This window comes from Raphanus sativus, chromosome 8, assembly GCF_000801105.2.
Source record: "Raphanus sativus cultivar WK10039 chromosome 8, ASM80110v3, whole genome shotgun sequence".
NCBI classification, from domain to species: domain Eukaryota; kingdom Viridiplantae; phylum Streptophyta; class Magnoliopsida; order Brassicales; family Brassicaceae; genus Raphanus; species Raphanus sativus.
The window spans coordinates 11,010,116-11,031,761 of NC_079518.1; the positions used below are offsets into that span (position 1 = coordinate 11,010,116).

The 21,646-nt window shown below is 37.0% G+C and overlaps 3 protein-coding genes and 2 non-coding genes across 5 annotated transcripts; 3 read left to right on the plus strand and 2 right to left on the minus strand.

Annotated features, from left to right (window-relative positions):
* The first annotated feature begins 423 nt into the window (after nucleotides 1–423).
* TRNAE-CUC (transfer RNA glutamic acid (anticodon CUC)) lies at nucleotides 424–496 on the plus strand. Its single transcript has one exon. It is a non-coding gene; the product is annotated as a tRNA-Glu (tRNA).
* A 700-nt stretch (nucleotides 497–1,196) lies between these two features.
* On the plus strand, nucleotides 1,197–1,269 carry TRNAE-CUC (transfer RNA glutamic acid (anticodon CUC)). Its single transcript has one exon. It is a non-coding gene; the product is annotated as a tRNA-Glu (tRNA).
* Nucleotides 1,270–1,562: 293 nt separating this feature from the next.
* Nucleotides 1,563–3,087, plus strand: LOC108819494 (NADH dehydrogenase [ubiquinone] 1 beta subcomplex subunit 9). Its single transcript, XM_018592539.2, has 6 exons — nucleotides 1,563–1,761; nucleotides 1,870–1,911; nucleotides 2,281–2,362; nucleotides 2,463–2,518; nucleotides 2,614–2,681; nucleotides 2,815–3,087. Exons 1-5 carry the CDS (start codon nucleotides 1,630–1,632, stop codon nucleotides 2,653–2,655), a joined length of 354 nt encoding a protein of 117 aa, XP_018448041.1. The 5' UTR covers nucleotides 1,563–1,629; the 3' UTR covers nucleotides 2,656–2,681; nucleotides 2,815–3,087.
* Nucleotides 3,088–5,889: 2,802 nt separating this feature from the next.
* Nucleotides 5,890–8,523, minus strand: LOC108822464 (arginine decarboxylase 2). The gene has a single exon (XM_018595551.2). It carries the CDS (start codon nucleotides 8,161–8,163, stop codon nucleotides 6,067–6,069), a length of 2,097 nt encoding a protein of 698 aa, XP_018451053.2. The 5' UTR covers nucleotides 8,164–8,523; the 3' UTR covers nucleotides 5,890–6,066.
* Nucleotides 8,524–18,761: 10,238 nt separating this feature from the next.
* Nucleotides 18,762–20,094, minus strand: LOC108819000 (V-type proton ATPase subunit c1). The gene is made up of 3 exons (XM_018591981.2): nucleotides 19,891–20,094; nucleotides 19,276–19,561; nucleotides 18,762–19,184 (listed from the first exon to the last, which is right to left on the minus strand). The coding sequence occupies exons 1-3, from the start codon at nucleotides 19,964–19,966 to the stop codon at nucleotides 19,052–19,054; spliced, it is 495 nt and encodes a 164-aa protein (XP_018447483.1). The 5' UTR covers nucleotides 19,967–20,094; the 3' UTR covers nucleotides 18,762–19,051.
* Between the last annotated feature and the right edge of the window lie 1,552 nt (nucleotides 20,095–21,646).

Here is a 21,646-nt window from a genome sequence, read left to right on the forward strand (position 1 = left end):
TCTTAAAAGTTTAATCCTCGAGCCACAACTTCTTATGTATATCATCAACTGCTACATAAAGAGTAAAGACCAACACTAGAAGGACTATAGTTCCATGGACCCCTCTGGTCAGTAGTATGACAAATATGTTTTTTTTCTATAAATTAGATCTCAAGTGAATCTCAATATCAAACGTCAAATATCTTTCCATGTAAAAATGGAGACGGAAACCATTGAATTCTACAAATTGGTGCTGTCTAGCTTCTTCCAAGTGAACTCTTCTCACAAAACATGGTCTTATGTTTGCAAACGTTGTAATACTAAACACATTTAAATGCGTAACGGATCCGCACACCAAAAAACGAGGTTTAGTGAATTCATAAAATTTGGTACTTTCTTAATCTCCGTTGGACAACTAAATAAGTTTTCTAACTGAGTCAACAATCCGTTGTAGTCTAGCTGGTTAGGATACTCGGCTCTCACCCGAGAGACCCGGGTTCGAGTTCCGGCAACGGAGAACTATTTTTTGGTCTCCTCCTTTTTCAGTTTACTTTTTTTTTTTTTTTTTTAGGTTAGGTTCGAAAAGAACATGGTTTTGCAACTCAGACTCGAATTACAGGCTATAAACTTCCCTCTCAGTCCCTCCGTATCAAACAGAAGGTTTCTCACCGTTGAAGTTAGATAGAGAAGGAAGAAGAAAAACACAGTGAGGTGAGGAGACTCGAAAGCAATTCGGAATCAGAAAAAAAAAAAGGATCCTACAAGAATAAAGGAGAGAAAGTAAAATGAACTATAAAGTTAAAAGCAAGACTGTCATAATCACTAGCTTTAGTGAGTTCAGAATAAACGTTGGTACTTTATAAAGCTTCCTTGAACAAGTAAATCTCAACATCAAACGTCAATATCTTTCCATGTAAAAATGGAGAAGAAAACCATTAAATTCTACAAATTGGTGCTGTCAAGCTTCTTCCAAGTGAATTCTTCTCACAAAACTTGGTCTTATTTTTGTGTTTGCAAACGTTGTAATACTAAACATTTATGCGTATACGATCTCCACAACAAAATAAGGGATCCTACAAGAGTGAAGGAGAGAAAGTAAAATGAATTATAAAGTTAACAGCAAGACTCTAATAATCACTAGCTTTAGTGAGCTCAGAATAAACCTTGGTACTTTATAAAGCTTCGTTGGACAACTAGTCTTCTAACTAAGTCAACAATCCGTTGTAGTCTAGCTGGTCAGGATACTCGGCTCTCACCCGAGAGACCTGGGTTCGAGTACCGGCAACGGAGTAGTTTTTTGATCTCCACCTTTTTCACTTTACTTGTTTACGTTAGGTTCTAAAAGATCATGGTTTCAGTTCAGTTCAACTGTTAACCTCTGGTATGTTCTTTTTTAAATCCGTCTGTCTCTATAGAGGATATTTTTCAGATGGGCATGGGCTGATTTTTTTTTTTTTTTGTAACTCAGGCTCGAATTAAAGGCCCATCAATTTTTGTAACTCAAGCTCGAATTAAAGGCCCATCAATAAACTTTTCCTCTCAGTCCCTCTGTACCAGCCAGAAGGTCTCACTCGTTGAAGTTAGATAGAGAAGGAAGAAGAAGAAAAACAGAGTGAGGAGACTCGAAACCTATCGGAAAATCAGAAAAAAATGAGCGGAGTTTCAACGGCGGCGTATTTCGCGCGGAGAGCGGCGCAGAAGGAAAGGGTTCGAATCCTCTATCGACGTGCCCTTAAGGATACTCTGAACTGGGCTGTTCATCGCCACATTTTCTACCGCGACGTAAGCTTTCTCCTCAGATCTCCCAATAGGATCTTCTCTATCTCTCTCTTTCGCCGATCTCGCGTTTCGGGCTTTTGAATTCACTGATGTTCGTTCCTTTTTTATCAGGCTTCTGATCTGCGCGAGAAGTTCAATGCCAACCAGGATGTGGTATGTTGTTTGATCTAATTTTGGTAAAGATGGAGACTTTTGGAAGTTAAAACATAATAAAGCTTGCTCTTTTCTTTCTTCTGTTTACATATATCTTCTACTGGGCTTTAGAGTGTTTAGAAGTGATGTTTTAAACAGAAATGATGTTCCATAGTTCTTGTGTTTGAGTTGGTATCTCTCCATTCATTACCATGTAGAGTGAACTCTGCTTTTGCAATCCTCCATTAGCTTTAATGATTCTGTGTCATCCACTTAGAGCTTATAGTGAAACTCTTCCAACTCCTGACTAGATGACAACGTTGGTGATTGCTAATTTACCTTCTCATTATATCTGTCTTTGTTTCTGATTTTTCGTCCTTTGATTTGTAGGAGGATGTTGACAGAATCGACAAACTGATTGCTCACGGTGAAGCAGAGTACGACAAGTGGAGACACCCTGATCCTTATATCGGTAATCATTTCAAATCATGATGATGGTTGTGTACAAGTTCCTCTCAGGTTAGAGAATTGGATTCTAAAGAACCCACTTTTTTTTTCTCTCTCTTTTGTAGTTCCATGGGCTCCTGGTGGCTCAAAGTTCTGTAGAAACCCTACTCCGCCTGCTGGGGTACTCTTTCTTACTCAACACTTGTTGCTTCCATGGTCATGATCTCACCTTTCCTATTCTCAAAGTACTGATCTTCTTTTTTGTCATTGGTGCAGATTGAGATTGTGTACAACTACGGTCAAGAAGACAACCCTTAAATCTGATTTTCATACCCATCAATAAAGTAAGTTGGATGATTTATCAGATGCTCTCATTGTTACCTTCTAAACTAGTTTCGTTTCAGTCTCATAAATGTCCCCATTCAATGGAACCACTACGATGTTAAAGTCTCTGTGGTGTTTTGTTATCTACTGCAGATTTGAAGCATCTTGTGGCTATGGTTCAGAGGATAAACTAAAGGCTTTCAAGGTTGAAACTTTGAGGGACCAATTGTAGTTTTCTAAGATGTTTCGTTTGAGTTAAAGACACCTATTGTTTCAGCTTGGTATACTTCTTCCATCTAAAAACATTCTCGGCTGCTCTTTAGCTGCCAAGCATCTCATCATGATATGCATGGATAAAAACAAGAAGTTGTGTGTGTTTTGTCTACTTTGACCACATTATCTATCAGTGTTTTATACCGGTTTAAACCGAACATTGTTTGTTCTGGAGTCGCAAACAAGGGTTTTAACTTTAGTTAGGAATGGTATTAGATCACGAATGGGTTATCCAACTTGGGTATATTTTACTGGTCCCTGCAAATTTGCTGGTAAGGAGTCCTTACTAAGGACCACCCACGGCCTAGAAGATAAATGTGTCCATCTGCTAACAAAAATGCCGATTCCTAACCCAAATTGATTAATGATTGTTAAGAGACAAGTAATGTGTATTCTGTGTCACACACACACTCTCTCTCTCTCTTCTTTTGAAAGATGAGGAGAGAAATAGGAAGATTTACAATGAACTAATGCTTAGGACGAGTTGCAAAGTCATCAAGTAACTCCGTTCAGCAGGAGAGGAGAGTTGCGGTATTACCACTCTCAACTGTTTTTCCCAGTCTCTTCACCGAATGGATCTTTCCAAAGTATATCTGAATCATCATCATTGGTTCTATTTAGAGAAAAAATTATAAGAACATAGATAGATCATGAGATGCTGAAATGGAAACCATATAAAATTAAATAACTAAGCAACTTGTGTTTTAGAGAAATACTTCAACACTAAGCAAAGTATATGTTTTGTTATAAGAGTTTTGAGTTCTATTTCCTTAACTGAAATAGAACTCAGTCATCGTTCGGCTTGTCTAGTTCTTTTTATAGCTAGATGATATTGTGTTGAATAAATCATGCAAAATTAATCTAATAGGGGATATCCGTCATTTTTTTTTCTTTCTTATCCTTCTGTTACACTCTCTCTTTATAAAAAAAAATATAAATATAATTCCAGTTTTTGTATTTTGAAGTATGATTCTAGTTTATATATCAACCATGATATGTTTTTTTAATATATGAACAAGAACAAACCACCAAAGTGATACGACACGATCATCTACCAATTGATAACATGAACCATATAGGATACTATGCCATCTTCGTAAAGCTTTTTACATTTAAATTTGATTCCTTTTCCTTCTTATCTTATCTTGGATTGTTATATGCTTTTTTTTTTTTTGCATGATCGCCAACAACCTGACAGCTAGAACGAAAACAACACACTATCTTGAATATGCATTTTCAATTTTTTCATTTTTTTGTGTCCAAACTCCAAAGTTTCCTCCACGTAGAAAGGAAATGTGTCCAAGCCGTGTTCTAAAACAGAAAGAAAAAAAATATTCAACTGCTTCCCAAAGCCTAATCAATAAACAAGTGAGTCAAAAAAAATAAATACAAACGTGAGCCACATAATATTCAACTGCTTCCCAAAGCCTAATCAATAAACAAGTGAGTCATCTCAAACTTCTCGTTTTTATCGAACGAGGGTGTTAGATGAGTTCGTCGTTGACGAACTGAGTCGTGACGAGGGCCGGTGCTGCTGCAGCAACGACGGCTTCTCCTCCTTCTCCTATGCCGGTTTAGTGGCTGCTCCTGTGGTTTGTATTGCTGCCTCTTCCCTTTGTTGCTCTCCTCTCAGTTTTGTCTCCTTGCGCGGAACCTCTGGATCTGGTGACGTTTTCTTCCGGATAGTCGGGGACCAAAGGCGTCTTTGGCTCTTCTGGAGTTCCGGCGAGGCAAGAGGAGTTGGAGTCATCTTAGGGTTCTTGGATCTCCTGCTGGTCACCGATTGCGCTCGAAGTTGGGTCAACTTTGAGATTCGAGACAGCCAGAACACATGACGCGTCGCTGCCGTCGCCGTTCCCGCCTCTGCATCTCGCTCCAGTCGGCTTCTCTTTCGGGTATTTCCAAGGTTATCTATAGAGTTTCTCCTCTCTTAATGAGTGATTGGTGGTTTTGAGGTAAGCCATCGAGGACCTCTTCTTTTAGTTCGAAAGACAACAACCATGGTGGTGTCGGGATTTTAGTTTGGCATCTCCTCTAGCATATGATGTTGTTCTCTTGGGTCTTGAAGACAACCCTTACTTACGGCATCAAATGTTTTAAGGCGGAGCCTTCTTCTACCCTGAGTCATATGCTATCAAGGAATTTTCACTCCTTCCGTTCGTCAATTCCATCTTCCTAAGCTCCGGTTCTAGTTTATGTGTGTCCTGAGGTCGCCGCTGTACCCATTGTGTCGCGTAGTCGGATAAAGGGCCAAATCAACCGTCTGCGCTTGACCGTAACCAATGCTTCATCTTCATACGGCATCGAAACCGGGTCTACATATTAGCATTTACCGAGCAAGCTTGAGTTTTGTAGGTCAGCGTCTTCCTCCAGCGGAGTTCTGGGATGGGAGCCAGCCGTCTCCGTCGATGCCTGCTTGGAGCCACTTCGGTGAGACCTGACTTTATTTTCTTTATGGCTTTACACTTGTTGTCACTGGTTGCTCCAGTAATACGAGAAGTGCTTGGGAAGAGGAGATCAATTGTTAGTCTTTTGTTCTAGTTTGGTTTTATGTTCAAGCTTCCATTGTTTTTGGTTAAGGTTGAACATGAATTCTTTGTGGTTTGGAGGTTTTTTTAAACTTTTTTGCACCTCTAAGCTTTCAGAATGGCTGAAAAGCAAACAGTGGTTGCATTAACATGTAACCAAACTTTCATTGCACATTGCAATGACATTTACAATTTAGCAAAAAATAACAACAAATACACGTCAGAGTCTAGCATATGTAACATGTGAATGTTGTCTTGCTCTCTTTACTAACAACCATATCGTCCACGACGGCGTTCCAGTCTTCAAATGCGGCCAAACCTAAGGCCTATGGTACATACAATTCATCGATTTGAAAGAGACTAATAATAATCTAGTGGCAGACAAGAAGACTAAGTTGTTCATCGTTTGAACTTGAAAAAGAAAAAGTTCATGAAATGGTCTTTTATTTAATAAAAAAATGAAATAAGATACAACGATCCGAATTTCACAAAAGTGATTTTATCTCTCACCATATGATTATTATTTATTAAAAGAAACTAACACATCGTACAATGACGATTTATGATACCATAAACGAAATAACAAACCACACGACAACCTTTGTCAGGCGGAAAGGTAGTCGAAGCCGTCTGCGTTGCTGTAATAAAAGCCAAGGTTACTAATCTCAGCTGAAAGAGAGTTACTCATAGATGCCTGCTCCGTCGCCAAATACGGCATGTTGTTGAAGGAACGATCAAGACAAGCCACAACGTTGTTCAATTCCTCATCATCTTCACCTTCACCACCACCTTTGGTATGCATCAACTTCTCTGCTCGGTGCTTCAGACTCTGAAACATTATCTCCGGCTCATGCTGCACCGCTCGGAGAACATCAGCAGAGGACTGGCCAGGCACGGCTCGGGTCACCGCAAAGCTATGCGGTCCATCGCTCTGAGAAACCCGGACAACGCTTGGCCCACCAAACAAATTGTGCACTCCACCTAGCGCCTCCTCGTAAGCACCTCCAAGAAACATACCCAAATAGTACTTCCCACCACAGCCGTCTAGCTCGTGCAACGGCAAGCTGGACTCACCCCCTATGAACTTATCAATCTTCCCATCGCTGTCACACGTTAAATCCGACAAGACCCCACGAGCCCCTGGCCTCTGGTCGAGCTTGTGGATAGGAACTATAGGAAACAGCTGATCAATCCCCCAGAGATCAGGAATCGAAGTGAACACCGATAGGTTGATATTGTAAGTCTGAACCTGATCCGACGCTCCTATAGCCTTCAACACCCACTCGCATAACCCATCAACGGAAGCTAACTGCTCGATGCTCAAAACACCGTCTTTGAAACCTTCAACACATCTCTGCTTCAGCTTGTCCACGTAAAGGAGGCAGCTTTCTTGGTCCCCACGCATCACAGCAGCGAATAGATCCTCGTAATCACCTCTAGCCTCCTCAGATTCAAGCAAAAACTGAATATCATCATCATCATCATCATCACGAGCCTCCTGAGCCATTGGTTTAGCCGCGGAAACAGCCTCGAAGATCAACACCGAATGATGAGAGACTATCGCTCTCCCGCTCTCGCTGCATATCACCGGATGCTTCACAGATCTCCTGTCGCAAACAGACTTAACAGAAGCCACAACAGCTTCAGCATACCCCTCGAGAGTATAACCAACAGAGAGATCAGACTCTCCTGACTTAGAACCATCATAGTCAATCCCTAAACCGCCCCCAACGTCGATAACCTTCATACCGGCACCGAGACGCACGAGCTCGCAGTAAAGCTGAGCAGCTTCCCCAACACCGTCAGAGAGCAAATCAGTAGACGGAATCTGCGAGCCGATGTGGAAATGCAGAAGCTGGAGACAATCAAGCATACAAGACTCCCTAAGCTTCCTCACAACGCGAACAATCTGAGTACTCGTCAAACCGAACTTCCCTTTCTCTCCAGACGTCGCTCCGAAATGACCAGAGTGTTTGGTCCTCAGCTTAGCTCGTAACCCAATCACAGGCCTCACGTTCATCTTCCTACTCAGATCGATAACGAGATCAAGCTCATCTTCTTGCTCGAGCACGATCACAGTGTTCAACGCTAGCTTCCTCCCGAGGAGAGCGAGAGAGACATACTCAGCGTCTTTAAAACCGTTACACACGAGAAAAGCCTCGCGGTTACCTTTGGTTAAGCAGCTCATAGCTAAGAGAATCTCCGGTTTAGATCCAGCTTCCAAACCGAACCGGAATCCAGATCCGAATTTCACGATGTCCTCCACGATAAACCGGTCTTGATTGCACTTAACCGGGTACACCCCTTGGTAATGAGAATTATACCCCTGGGTATGGACCGCGAGATCGAACGCGGATTGGAGACACTCGAGTCGGTTTTTTAAAACGTCTGGGAACCGGACGATAACCGGGAGATTTAATCCCAAACCGCCTAACGGTTTAGGATCTGTTACTTTCTTAACGACTTTCAAGAGATCGATGTCTTGGTGAGGTAAAGTGTTGGATCCGTGAGGACGGATAGAGATGTTGCCTGAGGTGTTGGCTGTGAAGTAAGGAGCTCCCCATCCGTCGATGCGGTAGAGAGAGGAGGAGAGGGAGGTGTTCCAACGGCAGGATGTGTCGACAACGGCGGCGGAGGTTGGTGTTGACGGTGGTGGGGGAAAGGCGGTGGTGGTGGTGTCGATGTAAGCTAGAGCAGGCATCCTTCTTCAACTTTTGAATCTGAGATTTTTGTAAAGGTAGGGGCGTGAAAACCGCCGAGGCCGGAGGGCCTCGGCTATCCCCTCAGAAGAAGGGGGAAGATGGATCTGTCTCCGCCGTGAAACCCACCTCTCGCGCCACGACCCGATGCGAGGATCTCCACGGTGAATGTTTCAGGGGAAAACTTGGAAAATTATATGGTGAGAATAAACAAAAAGAAAGAAAAAACGAGTTTTATTGGCTTATCATGCAGAGATCTGAAGAAGGAAGAGAATGTGAGAGAGTTTCTCCGGAGAATGCGAAAGAGAATAGAGACCGAAGGTTATGAGATTGATGAAGGGAGGCGTGAGGTTGATGAAGGGAGCTTTCTCTTGTTTATATAGGAGGAGGAGGAGGAGGAAGTTGTTATGATTCAGGCAAGTGGGCCGCGGGGCCCATTATGATTTCTCTTTTTAGCTTTGTATGTTTTTCAACGCCTTTTTATTACTATTATTACACCGAATAAAGATAAACACTGATTTAGTTTCCTATATGCCGTTGAACAAAAAAAAAGTTTCCTATATGCCATAGATTCGGTTTAGATAAATAATCAATTGTATTATATGAGATACTGTACCAGTTTTGCTATATATCATCAAATATATATATTTCAGTTCTGAAAATACCATAATTTGGGGGAAATTGTAAACATAAATTAAAAAATTATTTATGATTTGATAAGAATATGTATCTTTTTTTTTTGTAAACCAAATATGTATCTTACTCGTTTATGTTTTATCCTTTTTCAACATGTGGACTGAAATTCATATGTGACTTGCTAAACAGAAAAAGAAAGAAAATGGTGGTCTATATTTCTTCACATTACCTGGCAACGTTTAGTTTCCTAAATATATTTTCCTCTACACTCTGCATCACATGTTTACTTTTAAGCATTTTGCATTTTGAGATATAAATATAAACTGTTGACAAAAAACAGAATGAGTTAGCTCTGGCGGTGGTAAAAGGGTTTTCGCCATTAGTTTCGATTTTTGCTAGAAAGAATTATTGATAATGTTTGCAACTTTGCATTTTTGACAAAAAGGTGAAAACATTTTTTCTCTTTACTGAAAAAACATTGTTGACAAAAGAGATATAAATATAAAATTATGATACTAATATACTGCTTTTATTAGAACAAGATTCTCTTTTGGTCACGAACACTTGGCTAGCAGTTGCCGCGTGGCGGAGCAGGTTATGAAACGTGTGCCGTTTTATAGGATGTTGCATCCCAACCAAGTCTTCCCATATTTCTAATGGCATAACTTCACGGACCATGTTGTAACTTGGAAGAATCTCAAATAACTTTTGTCAGCTGTTTGCCAAAAAAAAAAGAAAACTTTTGTCAGCTATCTATTAAATAAATCACTATATTAAGTTTTCCTTTCTTTTTTAACAATAGAATATTTCATTTTTTTTTTTTGAATTGAAGAATATTTCAGAATATGTCATATTTTTTTTTTGAAAAAAAAACAGAATATGTCATATTACTAGCTACGTTTTAACTTTAGATTTAAATCGTTAACATCGATTGTGATCGTTAGACATTTATGGCGTTTCTGACTTTCATGTTTTTTTGGTGTAACTGATTTTCATGTTTGGCACTTAAATTTTGTTTTATAATACAAAACTTGCATTTAAATAACGTATCATAAAGATAAATGCAAATAAATTGAATTATCTTTTGGAAAAGAATATTTATGTACAAAATTAGTATTCGTGAATAAGAAAAAAGTCAAACAACCCTAAAGATCTAATTTTCAGAAACGGACGGAGAAACACTGTTTATCTGCAATGTATAAAGGGAAGTAATTGTTTTTGTTTGCAATAAACGTACATTGATAATTTGATATATTGAAATGGGCGGATGGATATGCTCTTCAATTCTTTGGATTCCTAAGAGGACCTCCAACCCAACCCAAAACCTTCAAATTTTGAAGTTTTTGTCATTCTAACAAAACTTTAAATATTAAATTTTTTAAGTTTTGAATATTCAAAGTTTTAAGTTTTGAATATTCAAAACTTCAAAACAATTTTTTATTATTTTTATAATTATATTTTTTCTACAAATACATGTACTTAATTTAGAATAATTTTATGTACATCAAAATAAAACAAAATAAAATAAATATTACATCACATTAAATAAAGTTCACACAATATAAAAAATATACTAATAAAACTCACATAAAATAAAAAACACATTAAACATGCTTAACAGAAATTAAAGCAAATTACATAAACACTTAAATATTACATATCTTACAGAAATAATGTTTGAATAATTTGGTATTTTATATGTAACTTTCTAAAAAGATTGTATGTATGTATGTTGTTTTATTATATATTTGCATTGTTTTATTATATAATATCGTAATGTGTGTGTTGTATAATATAGTAAATGTAGGTTTTATATGTATTTTGAAGTTTTATCATTATTTGTAATTTTTGTTATTGTCAAAGACTATACTATAAATAAATAAAATTTTAAATTCTTTCTTGAAGATTTGTGGTTGGAGCAATAAATCTTCATTTTAAAGTTCTGCTCTCTTTAAAATAAAGTGCTGGGTTGGAGATTCTCTAATTAAAATCTTCCCATCCCTTATAATTGTGTAATTATTTAATACCCTTCAACCTCTTATTCCCCCAAAGTGTTTGTTCTTCTATTGTGTTTATAATATGTGCAAATCAATTTTGTTCTATGCATACGTATGTATTTCTTATGTGACGGGGCGAAGTTTAGGAAAATGAGATAATAGAAGCCATTCAATCCATTCAAACATAAAAATGTTCAATGATTAAATCCACATAGTATGCATGTTAAGAACAGAGAAACAAGAAAGTATGGTTTCCCCTTTTCCAATAATTGGGCAAAGCTAAATACATGTTATTTACAAATTTTAAGTATCCACCAAATGTTAACACTAATACATCTTTTAAGTAATAAATAACTCGAGAAAAAAAAAGTTACACGAGCATCTGTATCTCTCAAGTTGATAGAGTTTGGGCAACTCACAATTAGAATATTCAATAGAATAAGGAAAGCAAAACGCGTTGACGGCGGTAAACGGCGTTTACCGAACGCGGACTACCTACGTACACCACTCTAGAAGCTATCGTAAAACAGTGCTCTTTCATTTGATCTTTTATACCATGATGCACTATATTCTATTCCCCTTTTCCGTTCAAAAGAAACAAAATATATAAATATTCCTCAAAGCAACGATATTCGTAACGAGTCATGCAGTTTATACAATTTTAATTAAGATACTTTATCCCAATATATTTTTTCCTAAACAATAGATTATCCTAATATCGCATCGGCGAATACGTGACGTGTGATTTGGGAGATTCATTGTCATGTGGTTGTGATGGTCAATTATAACTTGCCGTGCAAAACTCGGTTGATTAAACCAACTCTTTTTCTCTATTCTTTTGGGTCTAAAAGTTAAAATTTATAACCATTTTCTAAAATTTATATTGTTCTAGAGAGACTACAGAAAAAAAAATCAATAAATAAGATAATGGCATTAACTCTACCAAAAATAGAGCTCAAGCAAGGAAAGAAACGCTGAAGAAGCAGACACCGAAGGCATGGACAACAACCTATCTCTCATTCCAAGATCAATCACCTTGAAAACGGCCTCTTGAGACATCAGAGTGTTCTTGAAAATGCAAACATTCCGTTCACGCCAGTGGTTACTTGATTGAGAAACTTCAACACCAAGATAACAGAGGTTGCGTGTGGTCCACAAAGCTACAAGCACAAGCTGATAATAGAGATCAAAGATGTTGGAGGAGACACTAGGAACTGCCATAGAAGCGATTCCAAATCCCAGCAGCAAACGAGCACTCAGGAAATAAATGCGTATGAATTCATGAGCATTGGAACATAGAACACAATCAGGTTGGACCAATATGTCCCGAGATATAAGACGTCACATGTTGGCAACCTGCCAAGATAAGAAGTCCATGTAATGGAAGAACACAGAGGTATATCAACAGAACAAAACTATAGGAGGATGCCACGGAACGATCGCTGAGGCGTACGAGTGAGCTCCCATGTCACCCTAGACAGAGAAAACCCACCAAACCCTCCTGATTGATTTCTCCACAGATAAGCATCCTTACCATTTACATTGCAGGGAACATCAGTAGAGGACAATATAACTTGAAGTGTTTCAGCATATTCCGACAGAGCAGGAGGTAGGTTCTAGTGACCATCGTGTACTGCTTGTGAAACAGTGGCGGTGAGAGGTATCCGAAGATCCCGAGGACCAGCTTGGCCAAAGAGAGTATAGAGAGGACCCATCTCAATCCAATAATCGTACCAAAACAAGATTGTTTTTCCATCTCCGATGCTGCAGCAGAGATAAAGCTGGAGGTCATGCCGCAGTTGAAGCATACTCCTGAAAGTCTTAGAGTACCTTGGCGAGTCGTTTGCCAGCCAAAAACTTCCTATCTATTTTACTTTTCTATCACATGCATTCATCTGAACTTCTTTTCGGAATATACTAATTATTAAGGTATTAGCCTAACTATTTTTATGGTCAAAGTTAACCGAACCATAATTCTATGGCATACAAAACAACATTTCAAGTGGACTATATTGCTAAGGGAAATCGCGTTGTATATGACTTAAAAGTTTCAATTGTCTTAAACATATTTCTTATTATGTGTTTTGTGTTTAGAAGTTACCACATTTAAAATGTGATAATTTGTATTTATATACCTGAAAAGTTAATTCCCATTTGTGTTTTTTATTTTATTTTTAATAAAGGCTTTTCTATTAATTTTGATAATTCTTACTTTTCCCTTTTGTTTTTAAAAATTATATATAAGATGTTAAGAATTGATATATATATATATATATATATATATATATGTATATATTATATATATATACATTCAAAGCATATTCAATTAAGGTGGACAATTAGTTAAATTACTTTGGTATCTATTAGAAATTGCCGTCGTTGGAGCTTTTTTTGTGATGTCGTTCATGGATTTGTCTCATTTTTCATACATCACTGATTCGCTGGATAAGGCCTTAAAGACCACGTATCTAGACTATTTGACAAAACAAAACAATATTCACTACAGAACTAAAACAAAATAATAAAGTGAAAAAAGGATGGTAGAATCACTTACTTCTCTCTAAAAGATGAGAGAGAAAGTGAGATTCGCGGTGGTCCTTTCTCTTCTTCTCCCTTCTTTTTGGTTCCGATGTTGACTCTGGTACACGGCGGTTTACTCGACGCGGTGTAGCCGGCCCTGACTCCGGTGGTTCGCGATCTCTCGACGGGATCATCCGGCTTTGATGAAATCCGGTGGTTTAAGATCAACCGGTTGTGTTCTTGGTTTTTGAAGGAAATTGGGTTTGGATGAAATCTCGATAATATCGACGGATGCTCTCCATAACTCAAGCTATGTGGTGTGGCTGAGAAATCCTAATACGTCCGATACAGTCGTCAGAGGTGGGTTTTCTCGGCGTATGGTGATGAGTTCCCGGTGGAATCTGGGAGAAAAATGTTGTGTTTGGGTTCGGTGGAGGAGTTTGAAATCGGAAAAGATGAAGATTTTGTGTTCCCAAGTTGACTATGGTGAACCGTCGGTGAGTGCACTGGCGTTGCAGGGTTCTCCGAAGTAGTTTCGGCGGTGTCTTTCCTCCGGCGTTAGCTCCGGGAGAGGTTGATTCGGTGGCGATTTCGGTGAGACGCGTGTAACCTCGTTAGGTCGAGGACTGTACAAGTGTCTTTTTTTCACTATTACCAACGCGTGTGGTCGGTTTAGGTTAATGGGCTTTGTAACCGTTTTTTGTCTTAGGTACTGTTGTTGGGTCTCGGATTTGTACCCTTTGTATTATGTATGTTGGTCTTTGGCCTTGTTCGTTTTATAATAAATTAGACGGAAGAAAAAAAAACAAAATAATAAAGTGTCCCTCACAAATCAATAAAAAATCGATTGGCTGTCGTAAAGTCTTTCGACCGCACTTTTACTCTTAGTTTTGTAGTTTTATAGGAGTCACATGTATTTTGGCATCAGTCATGTCCATATTACATTAAAATAATAAACTTTACCTTTGATTTTTATAATTGACACTATATAATACTCTTGCAAAATGATGGGCAAAACCTGATTCAGCTCAATGGTTCTCGTCGGTATTAGTATAAAATATATACTTTTTCTTTTTTTTATTAACCAAAAGTATTCGGGGGACTGAAACTCAACCTACTAATCCAAAACTCGATGACATGCAAGTCTACGAACAAAATTGTATGAAAATATACTTTTAGTAAAGGGAAAAGGTCATCACTACTAAAGGTATGTGTTGCTATTTTCTTTGAGTGTCTTATTTACATTTAGGAATTAGTTACCTACCAACGAAACTGTTTAGTTTTTAAGTTTATTATACATTTCTTAGACTTTCAAATGATTATAAACCTCTTCAATTATGGTCAGGGCCGGCTCAATTTAAAATTGGACCCTGAACTAAAATATATTTTGTTGGAGTTTTATGATTTATTCTAAAAAAATTCAAAAACTTAGGACCCTAAATATTAAAAGAATTTGATGAAAAAAAGTGGAGAATAATACGTCTAGAGACACAAGTTGAGTTTGCAATTTCACAAAAGGACACATTTCTATTTAACACACTTTCTTTCTGCAATTTTACTAATATAACCTTAAATTAAAATAAGTATATCTATAATTAGTCTTCTAACTAGAAGAGTTATTAACTTTTTTTTTAACCAATTAATAAGAATATCTTAATAACATTATTTTTTTATGCACAAAAACAAAAAAAAAAATCTTATCTCTTTATCTCTTTTTTGACGAAAGTGAAACCTAACTCATCTTCATCTTTTCAATCTTCAAATCGAAATCAGATCTTCTCGATCTAGAAATCGAATTATGTCATTTTGTTCAAGCTCTTTATCTCCACCTCTAGCTTTTACTCAATCTGAGACGGTTCCGTCGGATTAGTCTCTCCAGCTCTTCATCCTCGACCATTGGTGAATCACGCAATGAATCCAAAAACTCCGATCCATTTTCAATTGTGACTCTCTGTTCCTAATTTCGTAGATATATCTAACAGATTCATATATGAAAAGTTAGTTTCTTATCTGATTTTCTAATCTTAATTTAAAGATCTGATTTCAAAATGAGGGTGTTAGAGATTATGATGGAGATAACGGTGGTTACCTCAACGGAAGCGGTGGTGAAAAACATGAGGATGAAAACAGTGGTGAAAGTGACTACTCGAGAGGAGGAAGTGGTGATGGAAGTCATAGTGGTGGATGTCGATATGAAGGTGGAAGACGTGAGTAGGAGGAGGAGGTGGGGGTGGTGGTGGATGTCGTGATGGTGGATGCTGTGGCGGTGGATGTAGATACATAAGTAAAAGACGTGAGGAGAAGAAGGTGGTGGTGGATGTCGTGACTGTGGATGCTATGGTGTTGGATATGGACACGGAAGTGGCAGACGTGAGGAGGAGGAAGTGGTGGTGATGGATGATGTAGTGGTGGATGGGGATACATAGGAGGGGCTGATGGTGGATGTCGTGTTGGTGGATGTTGTGGTTGTGGATGTGGATACGGAAGTAGAAAATGTGAGGAGTGGAAGATGGTGGTGGATACGATGAAAGTGGATTCATCTTCTTTTCTATCTTCACCTATCAGTCTCCAGTATCATCTACTTCTTCTCTCAGCCACTATTGTTCACTAAATTACGTTAATATAGACATGAATCTAACCACTATTGACTTATCCACTACGAACACATCTACAACACTCTTTTTACATAGACATGAACCTAACCACCATTGACTTATCTTTGTCCACGTCTTTTTCATCAATATTTTTCATTTACGTCATTCTTGTTTATATGTTCTTCTAAGAAAATTAAAAAAACAGAAATTATATATTAAAATGGATATTAAAATGTAGAAAATAAGAAATTATAATTTATGGTATTAAATAAAATTGATTTATGTATCTTTAATTTTTGAAATAAAAAGTACAAATGAAATGAGGGTGAAAGAAGAATAATAATTATATTAAAAACCAATTTCTCTCTCTTTCTCTTTCCAACTAAAAGAACTATTCTATCAAAATTCTAGTTAGTGTGACGTCTATTTGAAAACAATATTATTCTCCTTACACTGAAGTAAGGTTATTTTTGTCTAGAAAAAGACACCTGTCGACATAAAGTCTCCATAAAGTGTGTCAAAACACAATGTGTCTTTGAAAGAAAAGAAAATATAGAATGTGTCTCAAAATGTAAGTCTCAAATTTACGCTCACGGACACTTTCTAAGTTATCAATTACACACTAGGGTACTTTGGTCATAATGCACACTTTTTCTTATTGAAATGTCCAGTATAACCTTCTGTTTAAGCAAAAGTGGGTTTGATGAATCTTCTAACCAATTCTTCTAATTAGTTTCTTCTAACTATACCAGACCGAATAAAACAAACTGATTTTCGTTAAAATAAGAGAGATCTTTTAAAACAATTAATATTTTTTGGTTCTTATTTTGAAAGACAATTGATTTTCTCTTATTTCAGATTTCAAGAGATAAACCCTAATTTTTCTTTCTCCCCGACGATTTACAGATAGAGAACTTAGAAACCTTCTACAAACCTTATTCCACTTTATAATCTTTGCCATTCTCACCGGCATCTGTTTTCTTCTTCTCCGGTTATCAATTTTGGCCTCTGATCCATTATGCCGTTGTTGATTCGTTGAATTTCGTTACTTCCGTTTATAGATATAAAAGTGGTGGATATAAAGATGGTGGATACAAAAGTTATGGATAAAGAAATGAATACAATGGAAGTGGAAAACTTCAGGGTGGAGAATACGATGGTAGAGGCTGTGGTGGTAATGGAAAGCAGAGTAGATATTGTGTTGGTTATGAATACGAAGGTGGTGGTGGACAGTATGGTGGAAGTGACGGAAGTTGTAGTGGTTATAAATACAGAAGTTTTGGATACAAGATGGTGGATACAAAAGTTATGGATACAGACATGAAATGGATACAGGTGGAAGATTTCAAAATGGGGAATACAGTGGTGAAGACCGTGGTGACAGTGGATAGCAGAGTGGAGATTGTGATGGTTATGGATACAAAGATGTTGGTGAATGACATGGTGAAGGTGGTGGTAGATACTAGAATAGAAATTGTATTTTTTATTAATACAAAAGTGGTGAATAGAAATATAGTGGATGCAGAAGTTGTGGATGCGAAAATGAATATTGTGAAGGTGGAAGATTTCAAGGTGAAGAATATGGTGGAGGTTGTAGTGGCGGTGGATAACAGAGCAGAAATTGTGATAGTTATGGATACTGAGGTGGATACAGAGATGGTGATCATGTTATCGATGCTTCTCTTGCCACTAATTTCTTTGTACACATATATGGTGTCCACAAATTGGCTATCCACGAAGCTGTTGCTCATGGTTTTTATGTCCACCATTCTCTTATCTATCGATATCTTGTCCACCGATCTGATGTCCATCCATCTTTACATAGAGAATACCAAAACTATCTCTTCTGCAATTCTCAAGACAAACTCAATTGCATCGATTATCCATAATTAATTACTTCAACGAAGTTTTACTCTCAGCCGTTAGATCAATTTTTTTAAAAAAAAATCTAAAAACCTAAATTGTTTTACTCACTTTAACATTAATTGTAATTGAGCCTTCCACTAGTTACAAACTGAAAATCAACGTAACTATTATTTACAAGAGTAATGAGAGAGAAACAATATACTTAAGCAACTCAGGGGCAGTTATGGTTAAGAAAAGGACAGCTGTTGCCAAAAAGTGTGTCAAACTCATTATGTGTCTGTTAATGAAAAAAAAAACACAATGTGTCTGTTTCCGTAAGTCTCTCATTAGGAACTATATCAGGTTGTAAAACGGCATATTCAAATTCATATGTATAACGATCATACTGGTCACATCACATGGGTCTAAGATAATCCAAATCTATTAAAAGTTTTATGAAAATACTGTCGCTTGATCCAAAATTCATATACAAAAATATGGATTTTCTATGTCCAAAAGGTAAATAGTCTAATAGAGGTTCCAAAGGGCGAGGTCTTGGTTTGTGGCCCTGCATCAAATGGCTGCTACCATTTTTTCAACCAAGTATTTAGTGGAAAAATCTATAAAAACACCCTAACTAATTTTTATTAATCATTTAACATCCAATATTTTGTTATCTAATTTAATACCTTAACTGATGTTCATTTTAATGCACAACCACTCACAACCTCAAACGATAGGTGAAACCATCTTTTAATTTTAAGAAATTTGAATATAAAACGATTTATAGCATTTTGGATATTAAAGTATGTTTGCGAGGAAACTAGTCATGCCCATAGACGCAGACATCAAAGTTTGTATTTCAAATAATCAAAACCTTAATCATGGAGAAATACTTGTGGAAAAGAGAACAAAAAGCAAATCAAACCTTTTTCTTTCAAACCTTCAACATGAATGTAAGAAAAAGATTAACGTAAACTTTTGCACCAGAGGAGAGAGCAAGACACATATTGCAGACATTTCATACGATTCAAGATGGTTTCAGAAAGCATACTTCTTTACAAATAAATGTATTTTAAATTCCTCAGGACAATACAAGAATACAAAAAAAAAATCAAAGCTGCTCTGAGCTCTTTATTACATAACCAAACAATAAATAACCCATAGCTGGTTTTGTTTCTGAAACAAAGCTCCAAGAATCCAGTAAATGTTTCAGTGTCGACGATACATACTAAAGAACGCACACAGAAAGTAAAGCAAGTAGTACAATTGGGGTGGTAAATCTTGAGATAACTTTCTCATTCAGCTCTAGACTGACCAGCTCTAGAGGAAAGGATGATACCTACAATAAGCCCATAAAGAGCAAGCGCTTCAGCGAAAATAAGGATAAGAATCATCCCGACAAAGAGCTTAGGCTGCTGAGCATTTGCCCTGAAAAAAAAAAAAAGAATTGCAAACAGACAAAGTCAAACACCAATGTTATATATGCGAATAGTGTACTAGTTGCAAGGAGGGAACAGACCTGACACCAGCATCACCCACAATACCAATGGCCATTCCAGCGGAAAGACCAGCAAGACCACAAGCGAGACCGGAGGAGAGATGTGCGTATCCGTCGAAGAGGTAGTAAGACTTAGCCTTGGGGTTAATCCCGGTACTGATGATAACAGCAATAATCAAACCGTAGATACCCAACACACCAGCCATAACGACAGGGACGATGGATTTCATTACAAGCTCGGGTCTCATCACTCCCATCGAAGCCACACCTACACCACTCTTTGCGGTTCCGTATGCCGCTCCCATACCTATCCATCCACACAACGACAATTCACAGATTTAACACAAAAAGATTTTTTGGTAATTTAACAGCCAAATAAGAATGATTTAACTAGAATATAATGATGAATAAAAGCATTGGTCAATCACATGATCCAAGGTCAAATGCAAACCATATCTAATATTCATTTCGGTTCTGGAGGCAGATCGAACCTAAGAGACTAGTTCTTCAATCAAATCATAGAAGCGATCTTCAATTAATCATGTGTGTGTGTTATACGAATCACAAGCATTTAATTATCCAAGAAACAAGGAAGACGACGATCACGAACAAAGATGAGAGAAAGAGGAAAATTACAGGAGAAGACGAGTGCGGCTGCGGCGCCGAGGAAGCCGAAGAAGGGAGCTGTTTCATCGCCGCTGAAGGTAGACATGTTCGGAGTTTGTATCTCGGATCTGAAATCGAGTCGACGATTGAAATCTGGCGTGAGAGAGAGACGGAGAGATAATATATCGCTCTGATTTGTTTTTTTAGTTTTATTTATTTATTTACTTATTTTTGTTTTTGTCTTTTTTTTCAGATGAGTGGAAGGGAACAACGTTGCTTGTCGGGATAACCACGTCACTGTAGGCCTGGGCCTGTATAGGCCCATTTTTATTAATGTGTCAACTAAAAACGTTGTTCAATCCGATTTATTATTGCATTTCAATATTCTTTTCTCAACAATTGGTGGTACAGAAATGGCACTGAGAAAGCCGCTTAATCTGCTAAGGAAGACATTATATTTACGGATTTAGAGCAATTTGTTGCAAACATGTATCCGTTTTGATTTTGTTTGGAGTTCTCATGGAGAAAGACAATGTTATTAGTAAGGGTGGGAGTTACAAAGCTGGTAAAGTAAGGAAAGATCTAAGTATGCTACTGACGGGTGGTAGCATCACTGAATCATGTATTCAGTCTGATGTTGGGACTACTAATTTAAGTGGTTTACAGGTATGTTTTAGTATTCGTAGATTTATAAATGATTAACTTAATGTATATTTTTGCACCATATTGATACATAAATTGTTTCTACAAGGTTCACTTTTACTTATAGAAAGTCAAGTAAATAAAGACACTGTTGTAACCCCATCATTTAAACGCAAAGAACATCCAATGAAAGTGAGCTTGATATAAGTTGTACAACAAAGAAGCAGTGCACCAGAGTATTTATGAAGAAAGAGAAGACCATCGAAGAGGAGTCAAGCTCCGAGAAAAGTGGTTAATGAAGTTTCAACTTTAGTTTGCAATAAGATTTCAAAGATTTGAATCGATTTACTTTATTCTATTTCAATTTGCATTAAAATTTTAATTAAAACTTTAATATTCAAAATTCGTGATTTGTATATTTATGATATAGATTCAAAGAAATCTGTTCACATTAAAATACTATTTTGTTTCTGTCTTCTCGAACTAATGTAAAACATATTATATACTTTTTAAAAATATATTATGTGTGTGAAAGTAGGCACAAAATTATTAGTAATATAACTAATAACTTACACAACTGGTTTCATATTAATTATAGATATCTCCTAATATATATTTAGGAAACTAAAATAAACTAACATAATTTAATTATCCAATAATAAATGACTTCATTAAAATTAATCCACATTCATAGAAAGATAACCCTAACACTCATTACAGAACAGTTACCAACACAACCATACATGAAGAACAAAGAAAAAAAAATACAAGGGAGAGAAAAATAAATCATCAACCTATATTTCAAAGTCCATCAGATTCTAAATAGTTTGATGGAACCAAATCTGATATTGGCTTTAGATCAGTGTTGAGAGATGTTTCAAATTTAAATTTGACATTACCGAGTTCAGTGAGTACTCAGCATTTTACTCATCCATCAACTGACTTCAGTTCAGGAAATCTATACTATGGTGCTTTTTCTTTACCCATTTTAGTATTATGTGTTACTGTTTTTCTGTTGTATAGTCAGTGAATCAATATTATTAAAGTTCATGTGTCTATTCTGTTGTTTTTTTACCCAAAGACAAAGCTAAAGGAAAACAGTCCATTGTTCTAAGAGATTTCGAGAAAATGGTAACTGGGTCGA

Bases quoted from the DNA above. Each gene is read 5' to 3' on its own strand.
- LOC108819494 (XM_018592539.2), top strand. From the start codon at position 1,630: ATGAGCGGAGTTTCAACGGCGGCGTATTTCGCGCGGAGAGCGGCGCAG. The intron at 1,762-1,869 runs GTAAGCTTTCTC...CTTTTTTATCAG, and splicing joins GCCACATTTTCTACCGCGAC to GCTTCTGATCTGCGCGAGAA. The intron at 2,363-2,462 runs GTAATCATTTCA...TCTCTTTTGTAG, and splicing joins ACACCCTGATCCTTATATCG to TTCCATGGGCTCCTGGTGGC.
- LOC108819000 (XM_018591981.2), bottom strand. From the start codon at position 19,966: ATGTCTACCTTCAGCGGCGATGAAACAGCTCCCTTCTTCGGCTTCCTC. The intron at 19,562-19,890 runs GTAATTTTCCTC...GTGGATGGATAG, and splicing joins AGCCGCACTCGTCTTCTCCT to GTATGGGAGCGGCATACGGA. The intron at 19,185-19,275 runs GTCTGTTCCCTC...TTTTTTTTTCAG, and splicing joins GTGGGTGATGCTGGTGTCAG to GGCAAATGCTCAGCAGCCTA.
- LOC108822464 (XM_018595551.2), bottom strand. From the start codon at position 8,163: ATGCCTGCTCTAGCTTACATCGACACCACCACCACCGCCTTTCCCCCA.